This window comes from Diadema antillarum, unplaced genomic scaffold (assembly GCF_040938485.1).
Source record: "Diadema antillarum isolate AM-2024a unplaced genomic scaffold, OU_Dant_1.0 scf00000142, whole genome shotgun sequence".
In the NCBI taxonomy this organism is placed as follows: Eukaryota; Metazoa; Echinodermata; class Echinoidea; order Diadematoida; family Diadematidae; genus Diadema; species Diadema antillarum.
In genome coordinates, this window is record NW_027271031.1 from 554,302 (window position 1) to 566,436 (window position 12,135).

At 40.9% G+C, this 12,135-nt stretch overlaps 1 protein-coding gene across 1 annotated transcript in view; it reads left to right on the top strand.

Annotated features, from left to right (window-relative positions):
* LOC139721374 (von Willebrand factor D and EGF domain-containing protein-like) overlaps positions 1-12,135 on the top strand; it is a 140,239-nt gene that overhangs the window by 98,393 nt on the left and 29,711 nt on the right. The window contains exons 16-25 of the mRNA XM_071632688.1: positions 235-371; positions 1,013-1,150; positions 1,681-1,779; positions 2,481-2,595; positions 4,247-4,515; positions 5,496-5,733; positions 6,775-6,915; positions 7,659-7,757; positions 8,799-8,894; positions 11,439-11,534. Coding sequence (XP_071488789.1) covers positions 235-371; positions 1,013-1,150; positions 1,681-1,779; positions 2,481-2,595; positions 4,247-4,515; positions 5,496-5,733; positions 6,775-6,915; positions 7,659-7,757; positions 8,799-8,894; positions 11,439-11,534 — 1,428 coding nt within the window. The remainder of the gene's footprint in view (positions 1-234; positions 372-1,012; positions 1,151-1,680; positions 1,780-2,480; positions 2,596-4,246; positions 4,516-5,495; positions 5,734-6,774; positions 6,916-7,658; positions 7,758-8,798; positions 8,895-11,438; positions 11,535-12,135) is intronic.

Here is a 12,135-nt window from a genome sequence, read left to right on the forward strand (position 1 = left end):
GAACAGTCTAAAACCCACTCGTTGCGCTCATTGGTTTAAACAGTTCCAAAGTTAAACTCGCGCCTCCAACTCACCGATCCACTCTGTCCTGTGCATCATTTGTATACTGACTCACCAAGAGGTCAGTGACAGAAATGACACGGTTTTCACCGGTTGGGAACCAGTGCTTGTCTCGTCTCATTTTAGTGTGTGTTTGTCTCACTCTGTACGTGTCTGTCCCTCTCTGTCCCACAGGAGCCGCTCCGCAAATCGTACGTCTCGAGAACAACGGTTTGTGCGACCGGGGAACACAGCGGTGCGACTCGGTTCGAATCACGGCACGCGAATATCGCGAGGGCAAGTCGGTCACGTGTCTCTTTTCGCTGGTGAAGGTACGTACTTGTTTGTGCGGTTTGCTCCCCATTTTGATATCTTAAGAGCAATGAAGAGTGAGTCAGCGGAAGATTCCTTTGACGCCTGCTTCAGTCTTTAATTGAACAAGAAACCCAAGAAAACGGATTACAACGGAACCAAAGATGGACTGAGCTCTTGGAAAGCGATGATAACTAGAGATGTCTTTATTTATATAACTTGAACTGTTCCGTGTTTTTGAGAACTATCTGTTTGTTTGGGTTTTTTTTTCCACCAAATTGTATAATCAGGACGAGCAGGGGACGAGTATAATTGAGGCCAGGTTTGAAGCAATCTTATGAAAAACATACAATGAAGATGATTATTACCACCATTCTACCATCATCTAATTATGGCAATGACAGAAAATGAAATGCAAGGAGCTAGAATACGGAGAAATGAATGTTGACGAAAATGATGGTGGGATTTTTTTTTCTCAATAAGAGCAGGGCTGTTATTACATTATCATCCCCCTGTACTTTGTATGTTGTAGATTGGCGATGCATTCTGTAATTAAGTCTTTATCAAATGAACATAGAATGATACGTGAAGTACAATGACGCATCGTAAATTTCAAGAAGTGATCTCCAGAGTGTTATATTTTGTGACTTTCACTCCGAAGGACGGACTCAACGATGTATCTTCTGTAATCTACGCCCAGTCCATTGCAATACGCGTCAACCGAAAGACAGTTCTGTGCAATGTACCAACAATAGAGGGCGCTGCAAATGAAGACGGCACAATGCGTTGGGAGGTTCAGGTAAAAACCGTCCAGAGATTTAATAGTGAGGGTCGACTGGCTAGTTTATAGTAGACGCACATCACCGAACTATTATTGGTATCATGGAGCGTGCCTTTCGAAATTGTAATTGGCATTAAAACAGTTAAGTGTCCATATGTTGCTGTATAACTGGTTGCTATACATTTCTTTGAATAGGCCCGCTCTACTCCAGATATTTCACATAAAAAATAATATCCCGCAACGCTGTAATTCAAGATAATTTTCATCATGCATTCTCGTAGGTTATCACTGGCGCATGGTTAAAATGGTAGTTCATCATGTAAACTCTTCCACAGTGCAAACTTTAATATTGAATTTGTGGTTTTGATTCTGGTGTGGATGTGTCCGTTTACTTTATGCAATAGTCCCCCTTTCCACAATGATGACGCTCATGTGCTGTTCTCCGTTAACTCTCTTGATACAATAGACAACCTGTTCTAATACAATGCCAATGACATTTGGTTCTTAGAGAGTTAATTATATCGCATTCCATTCTCCTTGCTGGGCAGGTGATGTACGCCAGCTCCTCGCCGAGTAACACCATGACGTTGATCCACTTTGATTCCACCTGTCACGTGTGTAACTGGCTCGGTGCATGCATTGTGAAGGTAAGCGCACTTGACACATCAGGGCCCCGTTTTATCAAAAGATGTAATCGATTATAAATTTCCTTTCCACACAGACTGCCGTAGACTTACCATAGAAATCAACTGTATAATCAACCATAACTCTTCATAAAACAGGGCCCAGGCTTCAATTCTGTTCAGTGTGTAAGGTGTAGGAGTCTTTAAACAGCTTTCACATAGAAGATACAATCGGACCGCGTTAATCGCTGTCAACGCAGCAATGACCGAGAATTCATAGCCAGAATATCCAACAAGGAACAACTGATGCAATTTTTTTTTTCCATTGACTTCAGTGAATATTAGTGTATTATCGTTGTTTTGTTGCCTATTTGAAGTATACATACCCCTTATAAGTTGTCATCTGTCCAAAGGCAGATATGAACAAATGAATAATGTATAAATAACAAGTATAACATCTTGAGGGCACCGCACGGTTATAATGACTGAGTGGATATTTTGTACCGACGCCTACTAGAATACAGTAGAAGAGTAGAAGAGGGTATTGGGCTAATTACCAGACCTTACTGAGAATTAATCACACGAACATGTACACCTCGCTGATTTTTACCATCTTCGGGGTAGAGATCTATGGTAGACAACCATGCCGCAATAGTACCTGCTTTGAACGTTTGTGTGTCTGCAATCTTGGTCAGTAATTCCAAATCTGCTTACTTTCCCCACAGGAGAACGCATGCATCATTGACAGACGGTGTTTTGCAGCTGGTCAGCACAACGACAGGGATCGGTGCAAGCAGTGCCGGCCACTGGTCAGTCGGGACGAGTGGTCAATATCGGAAGGTCTGTCCGCGCAGAAAACTCTGCCACTTCAGTCTGTACAGCCTCGTACAGGGATAGGTTTACTTCTGAGGTCTTATGGAGAAGAGCGGACGTTTCCCTTTCTATAACTTACTTAAAGATTCTAGGAGTTTCTGAGCCTCTGATTGGTCAAAGGTGCAGTCACTATTTTTTGCTAAACTGCCCGGCAGTCAGCTAGTATTAAAGATGCGCGAGTGTATCTATTGCACATTGTGAAATTTTACTTTAATAATGTATTTTGTCTGACCGGTAGACAAACTTAGTACAAAATAAATGCCTTCTATAGAATAGCATAATTGTTTCAAACTGTTAAAGGGGATGCGGTATATAAAAGTTATATTGACTGCATCTTTTCGTGCCACGGTTAGACTGTTTGCCCTCGTTGATTTTTCGACTGTGCTATGCCCCTCGACTTCCTCCCGTGGCATAGCACTTTTTAGAAATCACTTCTGGGCAAAAAGTTTTAACCACACTCGTCGGAACAGTTGATATTTGTTTTATATACTCCACCTCCTATTACACTTACCACGCCCACCGCATTTGACTCAAGTACATACTACACTAAAACTACAATGTAACACTCCACACTTCACTGCAACACTCGTAACACTTGCCCGTACCACACTACACTCCACTTCTTCTTGGCTTTGCTTCGTAAACGAAGATTTAGGGGCATTGACGTCCACGTCTGGAGCAAGCTCGCTGGTGGCTGAAGAGGCCAATTCGTGACAGGCACAATCGACCACAACGGCTGCAAGGGAATGACAAGTCCGGGTTTTGTGTTGTGGCAACACGGTTCTTCCTCCTTCTTCGCTTTTCTTCGAGAGTAGCCCTACGGTTGTTCTCAAAGGAGGACACTGATTGGTGGACTGTTTGTCGTCAGGACCCTCGGTCAGCGGCAAGGGATGACCACTGCCGATAGTCGATGTTGCGGGTAGATAGAGACTTTTTCAGAGAGTCTTTGTACCTCTTCTTTGGTGCTCCTCTGTTACGGTTCCCAGTGGAGAGTTCACCATAGAGAGTGATCTTGGGTAGACGGTGATCCTCCATTCTCGTGACGTGCCCTGCCCATCGCAACTGCGTTTTCAACAGCATGGCCTCGACACTGGTGATCCCTGCTTGTTGAAGCACATCCAGGTTTGTGATGTAGTCGCTCCAATGGATGTTGAGGATAGAGCGCAGACATCGTTGGTGGAAACGTTCCAGGAGTCGTAGGTGGTGTCTGTAAGTGACCCAGGACTCAGAGCCATACAGGAGGGTGGTAAGTACCGCAGCTCTGTAAACACTGATCTTTGTGACACTCCGCTATACACTACACAAATCACCACACTGTGCATAATACTGATTTTTCACACACTAACTTTAATCTTATTGAGCACAGATCCCCACCATTCAGCATTTTAATGTTTGATGAATAAGAAAACAGTCGGCAACCTAACCTTCAAGGTTTGGGAGCGACAAGTAGACATTTATTGAATTCAACTATTTTCCAGGCTTGATTTTTGTTTTGATTTTTATGTTAGACCATGTGAAACTTTCTCCTTTTATGTTGCTCTCTTTGTTCGGGAATTTATTTCGTTTTTGCCCGTTGTCTGAATTTGCGTGTTTGTGGGGTTTTTTTTACTGTGTTTAGACAACGTGCCTCCTGTGCTGGGTGTCGACACACACTTGACAACATTCACGCGGCGAGTCTTCACCCACCAGCTCGACGCTATCGACCCCGACGGTTCGGCAGCAGAGGTTGTCGAGTTCACGGTGCAGGACCACGCTCCGGGTGCACCGTTCCAGGTCAACATCTCAACATTCGGAAGACTGTCCTGGTATTCCGACATTCCCGGCGAGTTTACCATCCCTGTGCGTCTGACGGACGTGTGTGGCGCTAGTGTGGCTTTCGAATTACAGGTATACCACAGCGAGACGGATAGCTTTGCAATCTAGCTGATTTCTCTGCATGTGTCGTTTTGCTGTCTGCTTGTATTCTGGACTTAACAAGACTCTCAAACAGCATGACGTCACAATATGTTTGTGTGTTTGATTGGTTCATTTAGATATTCTCTCTGAATGTTAAGGAACTGTGGCGATGAGAAATACAAGAGTAATTTTAGATCTTTCGTGTGGTAATGAAGATGATTTTCATATTATTCCCTACATACAGTGAACAGTACTCTTATATGAAAGCATGAAATGCAAGTATGCTGGTATGTACTCTACATGAGAGACATTTCACGTGTTCTATATTTCGTAATTGCCGCTGTTGGCTATGTACATTGTAATTGAGAACTTCTGAAAGTTGAAAAGGACGTTTAGATCATCGATACCTTGAACACTGGGATATCGACTTCGTTGGTATGAGGAGCTAAAAAGTTTGTAACTTCTTTAGTCAACACAACTTTGCGAGCCATATCTATGTAATTTGCCATACAAATGAAAAAGTAGATATAATGCTGGTAACGACATACAGATCAGAGGAATAGTCTACTCACAATCAAACGTCATTCGTTTTTGTCGTGGTTTAGTATAGTATGCAATATTTGCTCTCATGTCGCCAATCCCGTATCGAAGTCGCAGTTACGATACTGTTGTTTTCATGGAGAAGACACATCGTGTATAGGCTTGTGTAATACAGCATTCACCAAAATTATTACATAACAGGGTATTCCTCGGAAAAACAGGTAGTGCCCAATACCTTTCACGTTTGCATGACACCCTTTTACTAGGTGTAAGATCGTAAGAAATGCACTCTCTCTATATTCCTTACCTTTAAATTTCTCTGAAGTATTAAACTATTTTACCTGACCTCGAACGTTTACCATGAAGGCGCTTTGGTCCCTTGTTATGTGAATGTTGCACAATGAATGTCTGACTCCTTGTTGTTTGGTCAGGTAACCGTGCTGGACTGCCCATGTCAAAATGGCGGCGAGTGCTTGCCGGCTTCCCAATCGAACGTTCTGACGAATCCTACGCCGTACTTGTGTTCCTGTCCCTCGCCTTTCACGGGCGAGCTGTGCAGCGTTGATATGTCACCTGGACCCGGCAGCTGTGTGTCTAACCCATGCATGCATGGGCGATGTGTCGACAACGTGAATGGATTCATTTGCCTTTGTGAACAGGGTTACACAGGTGTGTTACCAATTTTTTTAGTAAACTGTGGATAGATTTTGATATTGTCGCCTTCTGCGCTTGATGATCAGACCATGTGCATATGAAATGTGCATGCGCACAATGCGAGTGTAATCCAGTGTGTTTGTGCGTGTGTGTATGATCTTTCGTGGGATTCAATTCGTGGTACCCACCCCTTCCCCGTTTTAAACTCTCTAGATGAAAGATAAAGGAAATGGGAACCGAATGAGACGTTTTGTAAGTTTTGAAGAGGAGAAATGAACAGGGCAAGAGGGTAATGAAAGCTCAAAGGCACATAAAAAAGGAAAGAGAGAGAGGAGGAGGAGGACGACGACGAAGAAGAAGAAGAAGAAGAAGAAGAAGAAGAAGAAGAAGAAGTAACCGAAAGATAAGACAATGACTGAAGGATGTTATATTCGTTGCTGCCAGATAACTCAAACCCGGGTCCTTAGGATAGATGGGCTATCTAATTAGATTAGCCTCAACACATACTGACCATTGACTCGACGGTAAACGGGCAATATATTCAAGCGTCTTTGATTGCATCGTAAAACATTCTGAAGATTAAAAGTGGATTGCCAACTGATTTAGATGAATTGAATAATCTCAATGGGAAAATGATGCAGTGGTTGAGGTCAAGACCAAGATTGCCCTTGTCATCATGAGTCACTGACGACGTACGTGGAAAATCATAAAACTGTTACAAATAGTCCAGGGGAGTGTTTCATAAAGTTTTCTTAAAGTTACGAACGACTTAAAGAACGACAGGTGATCACTTCCTGTGTTGAATTGTTGAAATTCTGGTAAGTATGGCACGTTAGAACATGTTCCAGTTGTTCTTAAGTCGTTCGTAACTTTAAGAACAGCTTTGTGAAGCACCCCTCTGATAACTTTATCTTGTCATGTCATGTCAAAGGAGGGAAGTGTGAGGATAGATGACTGTCATCTTTTCTTCAGAAGATGGGTTCATCTTTTGTATCTTATACCCTTTTATGTGTGTCTGGGTTTGTATCCAAACCGTCTTTGTTCATCTTTCACCAGGCTCTACTTGTTCCATCATGGAGAATGTGTGCAAGGACAATCCCTGTTTTCCTGGAGTCAACTGCACGGTGCAGGGCTTTGGATCGTTCTCGTGCGGAAAGTGTCCCGACGGTTACTATGGTGACGGCATCACGTGTCGAGGTCAGTCGCATATTATGAGGAGAATATAACATTTTTATTTGAAATGCGTGTTTGTTCTTTCATCTGTGTGTGTTTGGTTGATATCTTTATTTAGGTTTTGTGCGCTCTTCAACTTCGTATAAAGATATACGGTATTGCCACATTTGGATATCACCTATACATTGATTGTTGGGCAACATGCAAACTAGGGCATTTGCCAATGATAAAAGAATTTAACTATGGTACTCAGTTTCAGTGTATGTACAGCAATATCAATCCCCTACGGTATGATAAATACTCAGTACACTTTAAGTGTGTTTGCAATAATCGGAGCGAATTCCGTTCATGTTACAGAAAGTTGCAAATATTGAGTGATACCGCTGTGGTTTGACAACTTAAGTTCTCTAAGTACTTCACACTCTGGTTTTCCCCCTTCCGATATCTCCTGATTATACTCCTGAGTGCCATGAATTCCCGACTCCTTCCTGTTAATAGCATATTTTCTTTTGATGCCTCTTCCCCTTTTCTAGTTGTTCCCCATAGATTCAGTGATAGTCCAATCTCATTTAGAATGTGAAAACATGACGCTGTTGCTTTCTTAAGATTTGCCTCACGATGTAATGTTACTGATTAGTAGAGAATTGGTAGAGAAAACTCCATGGCGTTATATATACACTGGTCAAAGTCTTTGGCGCAGAAAGGGTTAACCCCATGTTTTGTTGCGTTTTGTATTAAGTTACTATTTTTGTTTACCTGCCACGCAGAATCGAAGTGTAAAATTCCCTGTCCGAGAAACATGGAGTGCGACCCCAACGTCGGATGCGTGTGCAGGGACGGTTACCATGGATACGCGTGTTACAGACGTGAGTAAATTAATGGATTTCCGTTTGCGAAGTGCACCGAAAACCTTTTAAAGATGGGAGATTCACGCAACGCATAGAATGAAATGCTGCTTCTAAGCATGAACACTATGGAATCCAATCACTTTCCTTTTCAAATATTGACGTATTGATGCACTCCATTTCATATTTCTGTGAAACGAGACTATGTACACTTCATTAGCTTTGCCCTTCCAGGTTCTTGAGCACACATGAAGGGCATTAATTGCCATTTGCAGATGAACCAAAAACCCAGCTTTAATGCTTAAAAAGAGTTCTAAAGTGTGAGTAAGGGATAGAGACAACCAATGTAAAAATGTTCATCAGTGTAATCCATGTTGAACTAAAAGTATTGTTAAATATACAGAATGTTAACAATAGTTATGTTAAAACTATTTCTAGAATAAACCTCCTACTGTAATGGTGTATTGAGAAAAATAGTGATATCTCCATAAGGCTTTATTGCAAATTTTTTACATGGTACGACATTGTGTGATACACCTGACCTTTACATGGGTTTCAAATGTAATAACTCAAACACTTTTTAAACCATTGCTCCAAATGGTAAACAATACCTTTAATTGACTGACGTATGAACTTGTAGGCTTTTGATGTATCAGAATGATAGTAAAAGTATACTAGTGAACATATAGATCAAAATCAAAAAGAAAAATGCTTAGACAAGATGATGAAATTGGAAGTTTCCTGTTGGTGATTATAATAATATCGTAGTAATGAAAAAAAATCGTGCTTATGTCATTTATCCCTTTTATTTGAGCATAAATTGTCATGACAATTTTAGAGTGCGAGCATTCGATGATGTGCTACATTGGGGAAACATAATATTCGTAATCGTAACTTTTTATGAGAAAAATGAACCACGTGGATATTCCGTTTTTTATATGACAGTGACATACAAATGTCAATTTGTCAATTTTCCCAAGTAGTTTAATAATTTTGTTTACATTGCTTTTGTATAAACTCTAGAAGCGTTATTTTTTTTTACATCACATATTTTACGCACAGCTCTATGCAGTCCACCGTGCCTAAACAACGGACGATGTATACGACCCAACACCTGCGAATGCCCCGTGGGATACGCGGGCCGGAGATGCGAACGAGGTATGGGAGTCTGCTGATCTCACAAAATTGAATTTCTTAACCTACAAAGTCATCTCCTCTTTAGCGCTTTTCTACTGCTTTCCTACTGCTTTCTACCACATTTTACGATCTCTATCTAAAGCCCATATCAATCTTAAAAAGGATCTTGATATTCTACTTCAGTCATTTTAGAACACAGAATCAATATTTCAATCTATTTTGTAGAGACCAAAAGCCCAGATACCGTGAAGTGGCTGGTAAAGCCTTTCAATTTGATGTTTGAATGTTATCATGTTAGCCCATGGAAGACGGGCGGATTTTGCGACATCATACATTTCCCCTTAGACACAATATGGCCGAGTATACGCGGAACTAGTCCCCAAAAAAACGGGTGAACAGTATTGTTTCATTTTTCCATCTCAGAAGATGGCCGGATAGCCCATATTCAGCCTAAATAGCAGGTCTTCCATGGGGTCCAGTTGGATTGAGGCGGGACCAATTCAACGGGATAAACACCCTATTCTTTGCGATGGATAAATGAAGCAGGATCTTTTAGTTGTTGCATGAGTTGTGACTCTCTTACACACGCGACCTCCATTTATTGTTCAATGTGACACGGGAATCGAACCGGGGTCCTGTGGATCTTGAGGCAGACGCGCTACCGACGGAACTAACTCATCGCCCCATTGAGGATACTTGATATCAATATTTTCTATGATAAATCCCACAGAAGTAGTAATGATAGTGGTAGCAGTTTGTAGTAGTAGTAGCAATATAGGTAATGAATAAGGATAATGATAATGATAATGATAATGATGGCTATGATAATGATGATAACTAACTAATAACGATAAAAACAATAACAGCATTCGAATTTGTGGTAGTAGTAGGAGGCTTGTGAGTATTAGAAGTAAAAATATGTTGTATTCGCAATGCTTTAACACTTTATACCGAGATGCCCAAGGCGCTGCAAGAAATAATTGATACACAGTTCAAAATTTAAAAAAGAAATATCTCTATGTGGCGTGTATCATAGCTGTCTGAAATATCAAAACACCAATGGAAGGTTTCAACCAAAATAATTCAGTTGTCATAACTTATTTTTTAATCGCGTCTGGCGCCCTCTATACTGTTCCTAAAGCTGAAGATTGGGTTCGAGTCGTTTCCACGTGGATCTATCAGACGTAGGCCTACAATGTTGCGACGTAAATTCTCGATTTTCTGCTGTACAACAGTGTCATGCCTGTCCAACCCCGCTCCTCTAACAGTACCCATCTCCTATTTGAATGTAATACGCCTTAATCGAGTGCAAACAGAAATAGGGTGTTGTTGTGGGTTTTTTTCTCTCACTAGATGGGTAACTGTTTAATGTTTGTATTACGTTGTATCTTATTGTTTTGTTTTTTTTTGTTTTGTTTTGTTTTTAAGTGACAGAGACAATTGATGTTGTTATTGATGGCTTTCTTGTGTTCTGAAATAGTGTATCCACTGTTACATTGTTTGTTTGACTGTTTATATTTTTGTATTTGTCTTGAGGCATTGCTGTTATTGCTTTGCACGTGTTACAATCATGTCAATTCTTTTGGAAGCCCAACAAAATGTATGAGCAGCCCGGTGTGACGATTGATCAAATCGCCTTTAATATTCATAACTCTCGCTGGCGAGTGAACTCTCCTTTTATTCTTAAAGGAGTTCCAATCAACTTGAAGGGACGTGTAGGCCCCTCAGCATAGAGGCAATTTGTTTATTTGTTTATTTGTTTGATTGTTTGTTTGTTTTGTGTTTGTTTTTGTTTTTTGGGGGGGGGGGGGAGGCACTAAGCGTATACTGTCAGTTTACTATAACCCTTGCAACTCGGCCACCTTGAAATATCATTTGCGCTGTATTCAGACAGCTACTTTTATGGTACTGGAGGAGTTACTCAAACATTCGTATACTGTAATACCCTGAATTCCTGCAACGCGATTACCTTACAATGGAATTATAATCTTGGCATTTCAGTGGCACCAGCCTTTTAATGCGAGGAAATCTAGCGATCGAATTACTCGTACAATTCGAGCTCGATGAATCGCGGCATTAAAAGCAACAAACAGTTACAAAATCATGTCACAGTTTTTGCAGACTCTGCAGTCCTTAGTCCACCCTCGGTAAGGTCATTTCGAGTTACTCGTCAACGTCCACCCTCAGATGTATTAATGGTCCACTGCATTTCAATCATAATGTCGTTTATGTCCGTATGATATCTCTTCGTGGGTCGAAGTTTTCTGTTCTTATCGCACAATCTCTTTGTATAAAGCTCTATGATAACAATCAGCTTTTATTTAACCATAGCGTCTCCTTGTTTTCGCTGTTAGATTTTCTTGCATTTTTTCGTTGCTTTGTTGTGTGCTTTCTCTGTCGCCCTAATACCACTACTGCTCTTTGCCTTTTCAACCTACGACGAAGAAGAGAAGAAAAGGGAAGTATATGAAAAGGTAGAAAAAGCTATATCATGGAGTAAGAAACAAAACTGTTATAATATCAATATAATGATATCCATGCGAATTTATTCACACTCCACTACAGCACTTTGTGAACCTGCGTGTTTAAACAATGGTCGCTGCACAGCTTTTAACAGATGCCACTGTTGGCCTGGGTTTTCGGGACGCACGTGTGAAATTAGTAAGTGCACCTCATAAAATATTTAAATGAAAATTATAAAACATATATCGCCCAAAACGACATTCATCAAATATAATATTCACGACGGCATGAGAAATCCATGCATTTTACTTCTGTCATATTAGTCACATCTAGCTAGATTTCAAAGCCATATCCATGCATGCGCTATCAAAATCTTATAGCAGCTTCACTCTCTCAATTTTGCGCGCTTGAATCTCAAGATGATGTTAGTTATTCGTTTTGATATCATCTTTTACTTGGTATGCTAGTCATCAATCATCATAAACCAATGATTACACTATTAGCACAATGGCATGATTCAAAAATTCCATAGCATTTATATGATAGGACCGCCCCGTGAGTTAAACGTGACAGTTCAAAAGGAGTTTTTGCCAACAAGCAACACTGAAGAAAATGAGGTGCTTTGGAATACGCACCCAATACACACGCACACAAACACACGCAATGGATAGAGATAGTAAAGTATATTCGGTTTGCTGCTCTGAGTAAGCGTGTAAGCTAGTGAATTCACCATTTAGAAGACCATTTCCGGTTTCATGCATGCACTCTGCACTAATTCGCACGTTTATTTTGCTGTTAG